General features: G+C 34.4%; 1 protein-coding gene across 1 annotated transcript in view; it reads right to left on the reverse strand.

The window, feature by feature from the left end:
- Window positions 1–14,011, reverse strand: part of LOC136043902 (exportin-4-like) — a 160,769-nt gene that overhangs the window by 92,282 nt on the left and 54,476 nt on the right. Inside the window, exons 8-10 of the mRNA XM_065728931.1 lie at window positions 13,712–13,834; window positions 5,873–6,089; window positions 1,921–2,025 (exon numbers count right to left, since the gene is read on the reverse strand). Of these exons, the coding sequence (XP_065585003.1) occupies window positions 1,921–2,025; window positions 5,873–6,089; window positions 13,712–13,834 (445 nt within the window). The remainder of the gene's footprint in view (window positions 1–1,920; window positions 2,026–5,872; window positions 6,090–13,711; window positions 13,835–14,011) is intronic.

Below are 14,011 nucleotides of genomic sequence, written 5' to 3' on the forward strand. Positions count from 1 at the left end.
TTTAGATGACTTTGGGATAGGCTGTCCTGAAAGCAAAATCAAGCTTCACAATATTCTATGAAAAAAAAAGAAGAAAAATCTTTTCCGACTTTGTTCACGTACCTAAACAAGCATCAACGTGATATTAATTATTATTATTATTATGAAATAGTCAAATTCGATAAATATTAGTTAATAGTTAATAATCGATTAGTATTGTTAATAACCTACTAATTAGTAAGTTTATTAATAATAAAAGTAAACTAATAAAGGTAAACTAATAATTTATTATTAGTAATAAAAAAAACAGCGTTTCGTATAACTACAGAACTTTAAATAATAAACACACAAAAATATTAGTTTAAAAACAACGCGGATAAAAAAAAAAAAAACGAAAAAAAAACGAACAGAGTTAAAGTCAGTTTTGACAGTTCTCAAATATTTTGCGAGGGAATCTCCTGAGAGCAGAGTCAAGTTCCCCAAATATGGGGAATCTAAAAAAGAAAACGGAAAAAACTTACTACAGAATAAATACCCACTAAGCACAGCTATTAATTGATATTTAGTCTTATTATTTCGAGTGGAAAAGTCCTACGAAGGAAAAACTTCGATGGAAAAACTTTGCGATATCTGAAAGCAAAATCAAAATTTCCAAGAGTCTATGAAAAAAAAAAAAAGAAAAACATTTTCAGACTGTCCTCTCGTACCTCAATAAAAATTAACGCGATGTTATTATATGAAATAATCAAATCTGATAAATATTAGTTAATCGTTAATAGCCGATAGAACTATTAATAATCAGCAAATTGATTTTTGTTCATTTTCAATTATAAATAGTTGTAAATAATAAGTTTCTTTATTCTTATTATTATTAATAAAATTAAAAGAGCTCCATGTGATTACAGAGCGTTAAATAATAAGCATAGCATCTTTTAAACACATCGTGGGTGAAAAACATTTATCCAAAAAAAAGTATTTACAGTCAATTTTGACAGTTCTCAAAAGATCTTGCGAGGGACTCTCCTGAGAGCAGGGTCATATTTCCCATAAATGGGGAAATCTAAAGAAAAATGTAAAATTCCACAAAACGGAAAAAACTCACTACAGAATAAATACCCACCGAGCACAGCTATTAATTGATAACTAATGTTAGTAAAAAAAAAAACTTTTTTTATCTTATTATTTCGAGTGGAAAAGTCCTACCTCACAGGAGAAATCAAGTCACGTTCTAAACTAAAGATTAAACTAAGAGAAATTTATAGTTAAAAAAATAATTTAAAAGGGATTAATTAAATACTATTATTTTAAATAACAAAGATTGTCAGCTAACTATAATTTTAATAGCCATTTGAAAGATAGTTTAATAAAGAAGGAGCGCCTACCATGATTTCAATATAGTTGGACGATACTTACTGCATGGGGTGTTTAAATTTGCAAAGAAAAATTTCATTACAAATACGTTCTTAAAAAATGTACAACAATTTTTTTTTAAACTAGAGTGATAATTATTTAGAGATTTTCCCCCTCATAATAGATAAATATTAGATTACCCACAAGAGTGTGACCTTCAATAAAAAAATTGCGTGTCTAAAGACATCAAAAATAATAATACATACAAGACTCCTTGTCGAAATCGGCATAACGTTTCCGGGGAGAAGAGGGTTGGGCTTGCTAGCTTTCAAAATGTTTTGAAAGATAAAAAAAAGGCTTCGCCAAAAAAAAATTCTACGATGTCCGAAAATGTTTGACTTTAATGCTTGTTTCAAGTCTAAAGACAAAAATTTTCTTCAATTTGTCTCACAAAATTCTAATTTGGTCACTGAATTCTTCAGATTCCAACAAGCAAAAGATCTCAGATTAATGCCCGAATGTCTAAAAATCGAATAATCTTTGCGCGATCATATGATATAAGAGCAGCTATGAAAAATAAAAATAGAATACCATTCTCCCAAAGTGACCAATAATATAAAGCTGGTCTCTGAATTGAATTCGGTCATTCTCAGTTGTTTCTTCGATCTCTGTGTCAGTAGTGTTAAGAGAACTTGCCTGAAAAATATTCATATGTATATACCTTACCTTACCTTAATCCATCTGAGAGCTTTAAGGTCTTCCAGACTTGTAGTGCTCTTTATATATATATATATATATATATATATATATATATATAATATATATATATATATATATATATATATATATATATATATATATATATATATATATATATATATATATATATATATATATATATATATATATATATATATATATTATAAATGAGAACAAATCAAAGGCTGCACAAAAATAGAAATGAAAACTTGGAGCTGAAAATTCAACTATTGTAGATTGCCTAGTACAGGGTCCTTAAACAGGTTGTCCTTGTCTTTGGAGGGTAAAAACTGAATTGTCCGAGATGCTCCAAAACACATTATGTGAGTTTTTTTTTTTACCAAACTAAGACTAGTAACCCAACCTGACATGGTGTATCAATTGGTTATACCTGGTTATTCCTTTTTCATTGATTTGTTATTCCTGAAGACTATTTTAGCCTCTACATGTTTAAAAGCTGTGTTTGTTTTTTTTCGAATTGCTTTGAATGTCTTTTTTACTCGCACATAAAAACGCTCGTAGGTTGAAAATGGAGCTTTTAACAAAAAAAAACTGTTTTTGCTGTATTTCCCGTATTTGTCATTGTATCCGTTTTCGCGCATGCTATTTGATTTTCAAGCAACTTAGAAGCCGTTGTTCTTTTTTTTTAACGTCATATCCCCCTTTTCTCACTCACAGAAATACACGGAGAAAACGGAGATTTTGATAAAAATAAAATATGTTCTTGTCTGGGTTTTATGTTTAAAAACATTCTTGGTGCTGACACTTTTTTTTTCTGAAAATTTTGATCGCATACCTTGGTTCTTGGGAGCACAAAATCACGGTTGAGTGCTCTTTTATTCGTGTCATCTCTTAACAGAACTACTAGATCTCAAAGTTGAGACCTCATGACTCCTCTGCAACCATCTAGAATAACTTGCTCTATCAAATATAACTCTGGGAAAGAAACAAGACCCACATTGCTCTTTACTAAGTCTAAGTTTCCACTTATATAATGTTTTTCTAGATCTGGTCAATTGACTTGCCAATTTTGCCTCAACAGAGTAGCACTGACAATAATTACTATCTCAGTTGAAAAATAAACGAGTGGTAGGGGAACGCAGAAAAATATCTAAATATACAACCTAATATGTAGCTATAATAGACACAATTTTATGAAAAAGTTAAAAGAGGAGAAAGTACGTTTAATCACCTTTTTTTCGTACAATGGTGGAGCCATAAGCCCCAAAGACTCCACTCAAAAGTCTCTTGGCTAACAGAATAGCGCATATAAGTTCAAACATAGTTCAAAGTTCAAAATGATTTAATTAATATGGAGGTATTTTTTACATGTCTCATCAAATAGAACTGATACTCATAGAAACTTGGGAGAGACATACAAACGCAAATATAGAGCTCTATTGTTCTTTATAGAGTTCTATTTCACGTATTAGAGTTCATTTTATAGAGTTCTATTTCACACATTTCACCAAATAGAACAGATACTCATAGAAACTTGGGAGAGACATACAAACGCAAATATAGAGTTCTATTGCTCTTTATAGAGTTCTATTTCACGTATTAGAGTTCATTTTATAGAGTACTATTTCACGTATCTCATCAAATAGAATTGATGCTCACAGAAACTTGGGAGAGACATACAAACACAAATATAGAGTTCTATTGCTCTTTATAGAGTTCTATTTCACGTATTAGAGTCCATTTTATAGAGTTCTATTTCACGCATTTCATCAAATAGAACTGATACTCATAGAAACTTGGGAGAGACGTACAAACACAAATATAGAGTTCTATTGCTCTTTATAGAGTTCTATTTCACGTATTAGAGTCCATTTTATAGAGTTCTATTTCACGCATTTCATCAAATAGAACTGATACTCATAGAAACTTGGGAGAGACATACAAACGCAAATATAGAGTTCTATTGCTCTTTATAGAGTTCTATTTCACGTATTAGAGTTCATTTTATAGTGTACTATTTCACGTACCTCATCAAATAGAATTGATACTCATAAAAACTTGGGAGAGACATACAAACGCAAATATAGAGCTCTATTGTTCTTTATAGAGTTCTATTTCACGTATTAGAGTCCATTTTATAGAGTTCTATTTCACACATTTCATCAAATAGAATTGATACTCATAGAAACTTGGGAGAGACATACAAATGCAAATATAGAGTTCTATTGCTCTTTATAGAGTTCTATTTCACGTATTAGAGTTTATTTATAGAGTTCTATTTCACAAATTTCATCAAATAGAACTGATACTCATAGAAACTTGGGAGAGACATACAAACGCAAATATAGAGTTCCATTGCTCTTTATAGAGTTCTATTTCAATATAGAGTTCTATTTCACGTATCTCGTCAAATACAACTGATACACATAGAAACTTAGGAGAGACATACAAACGCAAATATAGAGTTATATTGCTCTTTGTGAAGTTTAATACACATTGAAGGCAATCTGACACCTCCCTTGTGCACAACTATTGTAATACAGAAATTTTCAGGCGTGAAAAAGCTGCTCTTTTAGCAAAGCATTCATTAATTTTTACCTAATCAATTTTAATTTTACCATAAAACCATATATTAATTATTAATTACTATATTATTATTAATTAATATATTAATATTAATTAATATATTAATATTAATTTTACCATAAAACCTAACTTGTTTTCTGGAATCCTATGCAAGTGTTATTGTTTTGGACATTGTAAGTTTAGACAAAACGAAATTGAGAAGGCAAACATAAATATGATCCCTCAAAATAGCCAAAAACTGCCGAAATATCTGAATTTTAAAGAAAATGGGGTCTTCAAAACGATATAAGACAAACGTCTAACCGCCTTCGTTGAAAATGTACAAAAAATCTGAACACACTACATTTTGTAGTGTGTCTACAATATGTAGACCGCAAAAATTGCGGTCTACATATTATAAATATGCAAAGTACCTCTTACGGCTTCCACCATGGACAAGTAACCGTATTGTGACAAGTCGGTATGGGATCATTAACCCTAATGAAGCAATATTAGCCCAGATCGCCAGATATAACTCTAATATTGTTACTCATCCTTGGGCAATTATTTTGAGGCAATAGGTTTTTTGTTTTTTGTAGTTAGATACTCATGTGTTCTTTATTTTTCTTGTGTGTTGTGTATTCTTTTGTAGTGAGTTTTTTTTTTTTTTTTTTTTTTTTTTTTTTTTTTTTTTTTTTTTTTTTTTTTTTTTTTTTTTTTTTTATGGGAAATAAATATGCATGTATGTATGTATGTATTCCTGTACAGTGATATTTAAAGTTGTATGTATGCAAAAGCGGTTCAGTGCTTCATCGAATGTTCTTTATAAACTATTCCATTGTTGTGATGTTTCTTTTTTTTTTTTTTTTTTTTTTTTCTCATATTCCTTTTTCTTTTTTTTTGTCGTTTTGTCTGTATACTCCGTCTCTGTTTACTTTGTATTGTATGACGGGTTAGAAATAAAATAAATAAATAAATAAATAAATTTTAGAAGGGAAGTAATCACATTCATTACATTACCACAAGCATTGAATCAAACTAGTGGATTTCAAGTTTTATATAATCTTAAATACTGACGATCCAAATCGTTAGATTACATTTTGAAAAAACATATTCGAATTACAAGCACCACATTAATGTTCTTACAAATTGTTTCCCCATGTCCTAGAAAGTAAAAGAGAAAAAGCTGAAAAACAAACATAAAATTATATAAGTACAAAAATGAAGCCATGTAACAAACCAACAAACTAATGCTTACAGGAGGTCTCAGTCCATCCGGTAGAGAGATATGACATCGCAAGAATGTGTCAAATATTTCCCTTTTCAGATCATCCGATATTAAATTCTCGCATCCCATGAATTCCCATCCATTCAGCATCAATTCAAAAGCTTCCGAGTACAGATGATCGTCTGAATTCTGAATTATATCCTCTTGCATAGACATCACACAAAATTGACAAGTTAATTGACCAAATCTATAAAAAAAAGATTACATCAGTGGAAAAGTAGACATAGTAAATAGAAATGTAGCTCTATTTTTTTTTTCCTGAGCTTCATTTATAGAGCAGGTTATTTCAGTCAGTTGCAGAAGAGTCGCGAGGTCTCAAATTCTGAGATCTAGTAGTCCTGTTCAGAGACGACATAAATAGAAGAGCACCCAACTGTGGCTTTCGTGCTCCCAAGAACCCACTAGGTATGTGATCAAAATTCCCTGGCAACTACATGGAACAGAATAGTCAAAAACCTAAAAATACGACTCTAGAGTAATGTGATGTGTGTAGCCTCTGCGGCAATGGTGTTGAATCACTTAAATACGCATTTTTTTTAAAAAAGGTACATTTTATTAAAAATATAAAACTGTTTCACGAGGTTGGAATCAGACTCCTGCCAAAATTCTTAATTTAACTACTCAGAGCATCAAAAGTTGGGCCTTTGGGCCAGGTTCCCCGCTCAAATTTATGAACATAGACAGGGTGAATTATTTTTGAATCGTGACATTTCGATGCCTACTTGAAATATTATATATAATTGCATTAATAAAGTAAGTTACAATATAAAACTGGAGGAAGTTTAACAAAAAAGATAGTATCCGACACACAAAAAAATAAGGCTAGTTTTCTGACAAGTATCCAGTCTTATTTCCACTGCTTCTACCACTATAAATGTTTTAGTTGGTGGTAATGCTTACACTACGACTACTACTACTCATTTGGCAATGAATTATACACCGACTACTAATACATCCACAACTGCTACTAATCCTACCACTACTCCTGGCTCGATAACTGCAACTAAAATAAATACTCCAACGCTAGTTAGTCCTAGTCGTGGTAGTATTATCAACATGAATACTTTTACCATGGCTATTACTGCAGCTACTACTGATATTCACGGCTACTACTGATACCACTACTACCCGACAGCTTCTACCACTATTACTACGACTCCTGCTGTAATGCGTACATGCCCTGTGGCACGGACGAAAGATTGTACAAATATCACACTAAAAAACGAAGCTTCATAAATATTTTTTTAAAGGAAAGAAGACATTTTGCATCTTGTTGAATCAGAATCGTGCAAGGACTTACTGCCTATATCATTAGTATTCATAAAGTACATATCGCAGTCCAAATAAACCGCATCAGCAACATCTATGAAACGTTTGAGGGTATTAAGTTGAAACTTTCAGGGTATACTGAACAGTGCTTAGATGACAAAAGACCACCTTGTCCGTTTTAGACCGAAAACAAATTATATTATAAATATATTTTTTTTATCTTAATAACATCGAAAAATAAAATAAAACTACAGTGACGTCAATTCTTGAACTGCTGAGTTTCCAAAATTTGATATCATTATATATTAAACGTTCAGTTTAATTTCATTAGTTCTTTCTATTCATCTGTATTATTATAGTGATTTATTAAAATACACCTAGTTTTCAAAAAGTTCAAATGACGCAACAGGCTATAGAACTTTTACGGTTAGGTGAGGGAAATGGGTTTAGTAGCTAAACTCATTTATGTGAAGGAGTTTCCCCTTTGTCTCTAGCGAAGCGTCAGTCGAGGTGTTTAACTATTAGGATCCTTTTACAAAGAAAGGATATTATAATTTACTTTTAAAAAAGCCAGCTTGAAATGCATTGATAGATTTATCAACCAGTGTACTATTTTTAATTTCAGAGGCAACGCAATAACGCCGTCTAAGTAAAGCACGAGGTTCACACGATGTATTATTTATTTTTTTGTTTGTTAGTTTTAGACCAGGACACGTATTGAAGGAGTTGTCGCAGAAACTTTGAAAACGGCTCATTCGATTGGAAATTGAAAGGGCTAGTACCCTTTTTAATAGCCGAAAGTGATTGGAGGATAACTAACCCCCTCCCAAACCCACCATTTCCCTAAACATATCCAATCAGAATTTTTAGATTTTGTTCAGCGTAATTAGAAGATCCAGAAATTGTATCTTTTGAGGATGACAACCCACCACAGCCCTCTGGGCAAGGGTTACGCCCTGGGGACGTTTAAGGTTTTATAGAAAGCGTTGTCGTAGAAATTTCAAAAAGGGCTCATTTGACTGAAAGTTGAGAGGGCTAGTGGCCTTTTTAATAGTCATAAGTAATCGGAGGTTAAATACCCCCCCCCCCCCACGGCAATCATTTTCCCAAATATTTCTCATCAAAATTTTGATATAGCCACTCTGTTCAACGTAGTTGGAAAGTCCGTAAATTATGTCTTTGAGGATGACCCCCCCCCACAGCACTCAGGGCAAGGGTTGTAAGTTATGCCCTTCGGGAATAAAAAGTTTCTATAGAAAGCGTTGTCGTAGAAACTTCAAAAAAGGTTCATTCGATTGAAAATTGAGAGGAATGGTGCCCTTTTTATTAGTCAAAAGAGATCAGAGGGTAAATGCCCCGCCCAACAGTTCCCCAAACACTTCCAATCAAAATTTTGAGATATCTATTTTGTTCAATGTAGTTTAAAGGTCTGGAAATTATGTCTTTGAAGATGACAAACCCCTCCCCCAGCCCTCAGGGCAAGGGTTATAAATTATGCCCTGGGCACATATTAGGTTTTTATAGAAAGCGTGGTCGTATAAACTTCGTAGGGGGCTCATTGGATTCGCAATCAGAAGCTCTAGTGTCTTTTTTAAGGTGAGTCAAAGTGATCGGAGGATATATGCCCCCCCTCCCACACGTATTGTCGTATTGTCCCGAAATATATCTAATATACATTTTGATATAGCCATTTTATTTAAGATAGTCCAAATCCCATGTAACAAGGTTTCTGGGGTTGAAACAAACCCCCAGAGCTTGGGGGCAACGATTGTAAATTACGCTCTGGGGGCATTTAAGGTTTTTATGAAAAGGATGGTTGAATGAACTTTAGAGAAGGCTCATTTGGTTGAAAATTAGATATTGTAATTACCCTTTAAGAGTAAAAAGTAATGAAGGGAAGCTAACTCCTCTCCCCCTCTCCCCGACTATCCCTCTTCATCAAACGAATATGATTGAAATTGTGAGATAGTGATTTTGATCAAAATAGTCTAAAGAATATATAACAATGCCTCTAGGGTTGACACAACCCCCCAGTGCCCTGGGGATAGGGTTGTAAGTCAAGTCCTGGGGGCATATAAAGTTTTTTTATGGCCCTTTTTAAGAGTCAAAGTGATTTGAGAGCAACCAGCCCCCCTCCACGCTCATCACTTCCCTTAACACCTCATATCAAAATTTGGAGATAAAAATTTTGTTTATCGTAGTCGAAGGGTTCGGAAATCATGTCTGTGAGGAAGACAACCCTCCTACAGCTCTTAGGGCGTTTATAAGTTATGCCCTGGGGGCATATAAAGTTCTTATAAAAAGGGCGGCCGTATATGCTTAGGAGGGGACTCATTGGACTGGTAATCAGAAGTCCTAGTGCTCTTTTTAAAAGTCAAAGTGATCAGAGGACATCTCCCCCCCCCACACACACACAAATACATATACACTCAAACACGTCGTGTTTTCCTGAGATGAATCCAGTAGAAATTTTGAGACAATCCTTTTATTCAAAATAGTTCAATGATCATATAATAAGGCTTTTGGGGTTGATATAAAACGCCAGAGCCTGAGGGCAAGGGCTGTAAATTATGCCCCTGGGGAAATTAAGGTTATTATGGAAGGGTTGTATAAACTTTAGAGGTGGCTGGCTCATTTGGTTGAAATTGGAAGTTCTAGTGCCCTTTTGAGAGTCAATAGTGATAGAGATCGACTAGCTCCCCCCCCCCCCCAACTACCCTTCTTTTGACCAAACGCATCTGGTTGAAATTATATGATGGCAATTTTGTTTAGAATAGTCCAAAAACATATAACAAAGCCTCCACGGTTGACAAAATCCCCAAGAGCCCTGGGACAAGGGTTTTGGTTATGCCCTAGGACATATAAGTTTTTATGGAAAGCATGTAAGGGTTTGCAGGTTTGAATCTACTTTCCCAAAATGCGAAGGGCATTAAGATGAGTCTTTCAGGAATGTTGAAGACTAAATCATAACATGTTCTCCTTGCTCTTGAAAAGAAACACTCAAGGTTTTTTTTAGAAAACAGCCTAAAACACTTCCCTTCATCACTAAGGAAGTTAACAAGCTGATTAACCAGAAATCTAGAGCTTGGAAACGGTATATGAAGAAGAGGAACCAGGAGACTCTGTCAATTTACAAGGCAGCACGGAATCGTGTAAGACATTCTGTCAAAAAACTGAAATCTGCTTACGAGGAAAAATTAGCTTTTGACATCAAGTTAAACCCAAAGTCTTTCTGGAGACATGTCTCTGCTAAAAATCCCAAATCATCATACTATTCCTAACCTTGTTGACCATGGTGTACTACATTCATTTCCAATAGATAAGACTGAACTTCTAAGTGCATAATTCGCTTCTGCCTTCACCCAAAACTCAGGTAGCTCCTCACCAGATCCTCCATCATATGAAGTGCTTTTTCCCATGCCTGATCTGTCAGCAAGTGAAGTAATGGTTTTCAATAGCCTTGGGAAGCTTGATGTAAATAAGTCAAAGGGAACAGACGGTGTTCATCGACGTCTTCTTAAGGAGTGTCGAAAAGCTCTCAGTTATCACCTGTGAATGTTGCTCCGGTTATCTCTTCAAAATGGGGAACTGTCGCATGATTGGAAAACATCTTATATAACCCCAATCCATAAAAAGGGACGAAAAGACTCTGCAGAAAATTAACATCTTATAAGCATCACTTCTGCAGTTGTTAAGGTGCATGAGAGATTTGTTAACATAGTTTTATTGAACATCTTGAGGTCAATAGCATCCTCTCCACATCACAACAATGGATTCAGATCTGGTAGATCTGTGGACACTAACCTCATCCAAACATATGAATTAGTGACTAGACTGCTTGGTAAGGGTTTTCCTGTTGACATGATTCTTCTTGATCTGTTCAAAGCATTCGACAAGGTTTGTGATGAATTCCTCATAATGAAACTAAAGGCTGCAGGATTCAATGGTGGTGTTGTACAGTGGATTATGGACTTCCTTTCTGAAAGATCACAGATTGTCAGAGTTTTGTATTCACAGGGAACTCCTCATTTCTCTTCTCTCACAACTGTATTCAGTGGTTTGCCCCAGGGCACTATTCTTGGACCAACAATTTTCAACCTCTATGTCAATGACCTACCCACTCTTCTTTCAAATTTTAGTACCCTTTATGCTGATGACTCAAAACTTGGAAAAGCGGCTACTCCCTCTGACCAGCAATCAATTCAAATTGATCATGACAGTCTAGGAAGGTGAGCCAACAAGTGGCTCCTTCCTTTTAATGTCGACAAGTGCCATGTCATCGATTTTGGCAAACACAACAACCATCATAGATATTTCCTTCGAGACAACTTCCTTTCTACTGTTTCCGATGAAAGAGATCTTGGGGTTATTGTTGGTCACCAAGTAAGGCTTAGCAGTCATGCTAAGTCTTTTTCATCTTCTGCAAAAAAATCCCTCGGTATCATAAAAAGAACCATCTCCAGCCGACACCCAAGAGTTCTTATGAAATTATATAAGGCGCTTGTATGACCACGTCTGGAGGTCAGAATGTCATTGGCAGCCCCTTTTCTCCAAAAGAGATAAGAAGTTGCTGGAAGATGTCCAGCGTCGTGCCACTAAGATGGTTAGCAGCATGAATAAATTTCCATACAAAGACCGACTACGTCGTTTGAGGCTGCCGACACTGACATATCGAAGAAAAAGGCGGGATATGATTTTAACCACAAAAATCCTTTCTAAAAACACCCTTCCCAGTCTCTTTGCACAGCCCTTGCATTCTAGTACAACAGAACATTCAATGAAGCTCCCCATGCATGATTCCAAGAGTAGACATAGAAGTCATTTCTTCAGCCAAAGAGTTATCAATCAGTGGAATCAACTGTCTGAGGAATCAGTTTCTGCAACTTCAACCGACACGTTCAAGACCCAAATTGATAATGATTTGATCCTTATATGGCTCCAAGCTGCGATATAAGGTAATTTAAGGTAATATTATGTGTATATGGGTTTTCAAAAGGGCGTAACTCAGGAATGACTGAGTATATTAATTTTGAGATTTTCAAGAAATGATAAGGGAGATGATCAATTGACCAAAAAGACAATGTTTGCACGCTACTACGACTATAACTACTGCTGCTTTTACTGCCACCACAAGTACTATTTCTACTTCCACTACTATCACTAATTCTACTACTTCTATAGAGAGAACTAATAAGGTTGAGGATATTAAAAAATATCAAAGGAAACGTTGAAGGGAAAGTTGAACTAAATCAATACATACTATGTGTATACAGATCGCTTATAAGGGCGTATCAGCAATATTTTTGGAAGAGGAAAGTTCAGAGGCATCATGAGTGGGATGTTCCGTTGAACAAAAGGCAGAATGCGCCTCGTACTAGTGCTATTAATGCTGCTGTTACTACTGTTACAACTAATAATTATACACTGTGACTACTACTACTGTTCCTACCGCTACTACTACTACTATGATAATAGTTGAATTAAGGCTACACTTCTGAAAGTGAAAAGTTGACAGAAGACTGAGGGGAAATTTGAACTAAGCCAAAACACACTAAGCGCATGCAAATTGTCAAAAGAGCGTATCTCAAGAATTAATTTGGATAGACAAAGAGGCAATATATGCACATCACCACTAACACTAATACCACTGCTGCTTTTGTTTATACTACAACTGCTACTAAAAACTCCAACTACTACTTCAATTGCAAAAACTTGTAAAGCTCAGAGTATTAAGGTAAAAAGGGTGTCAAAAGCACATATCAACAATATTTTTGGAACGGCTTAACTTGTCAAGGTGAAACTTCCAGGACATCGTGAAAGTGATTTTCAACTGAACAAAAGGCAATATCCACATGCCACTACCGCTGTTAATATTTCTGCCAGTACTACTACTAATAATACAACACTAACACTGCAACTACTTCTACTACCACCAAAACTACAGTGACAATACTAATATTGAGGATAAGGTAAAATTTGAGATAATATTGATGTGCATTTAGATCGTCAAAATAGCATATCTTCATAATTGATTTATGTATTAAGTTGGAACTCTCAGAGAACAATTGAACGGGAAGATCAATTGATCAAAAGGCAATATGTGCACACTACTGCTAATACGACTGCTACTGCAACATTTACTAGTTCTTCTACTACTATTACTATTGCTCCAACTACTAGTTCTATTGCAACTACTTGTAAGGTTAAGAGCATTTAAAATAATAATTTCAAGAAGTTTACGAATATACGGGTTATCAAAAGAGCAAATCGATGATATCATAGCAATGGCTAATAGCATTAAGATGAGTAATTATACTACTGCTGTGAATACTATTATAACTATACCTAAGGGTATGAAGGTGAAATTTTCGGCGAATATTTCTGAAAATTTCTATTATACGGATGACAACCTGCCACCTGTATGCAGGTTGTCAAAAGGGCATATCAGCAATATCATAGGAACAGTTTCGTGGGTGAAACTGAAATATACAACGATTGTTGTGAAAAAACATCGTGTTTTAGGAAAGAACAAATACTTACCGTTCAGCAAAGGCTTTCACTAACTCAGGCGGTAGTCTTTGGATTGATTCAGATTGATAGTTGTACACTAATCGTCGAAATACCATTGCAATCCCAACAACTTCCCTTTCATTCAACTCAACACTGGAAAGAAAAGCTTTCAGGCTAACTACTATCAAGATCCAAGCATCAAACAACTATTATAATCATTATCGTTCATCATAATCATAATCAGCATCATTAAATAAATCTTTGAAAAAAAAACACAAGAATTGTACAATTTCAACATAGATAATCAAAAATTCCTTACTGGTAATCTTG

The sequence above is a fragment of the Artemia franciscana genome, chromosome 2, assembly GCF_032884065.1.
Source record: "Artemia franciscana chromosome 2, ASM3288406v1, whole genome shotgun sequence".
NCBI lineage: Eukaryota > Metazoa > Arthropoda > Branchiopoda > Anostraca > Artemiidae > Artemia > Artemia franciscana.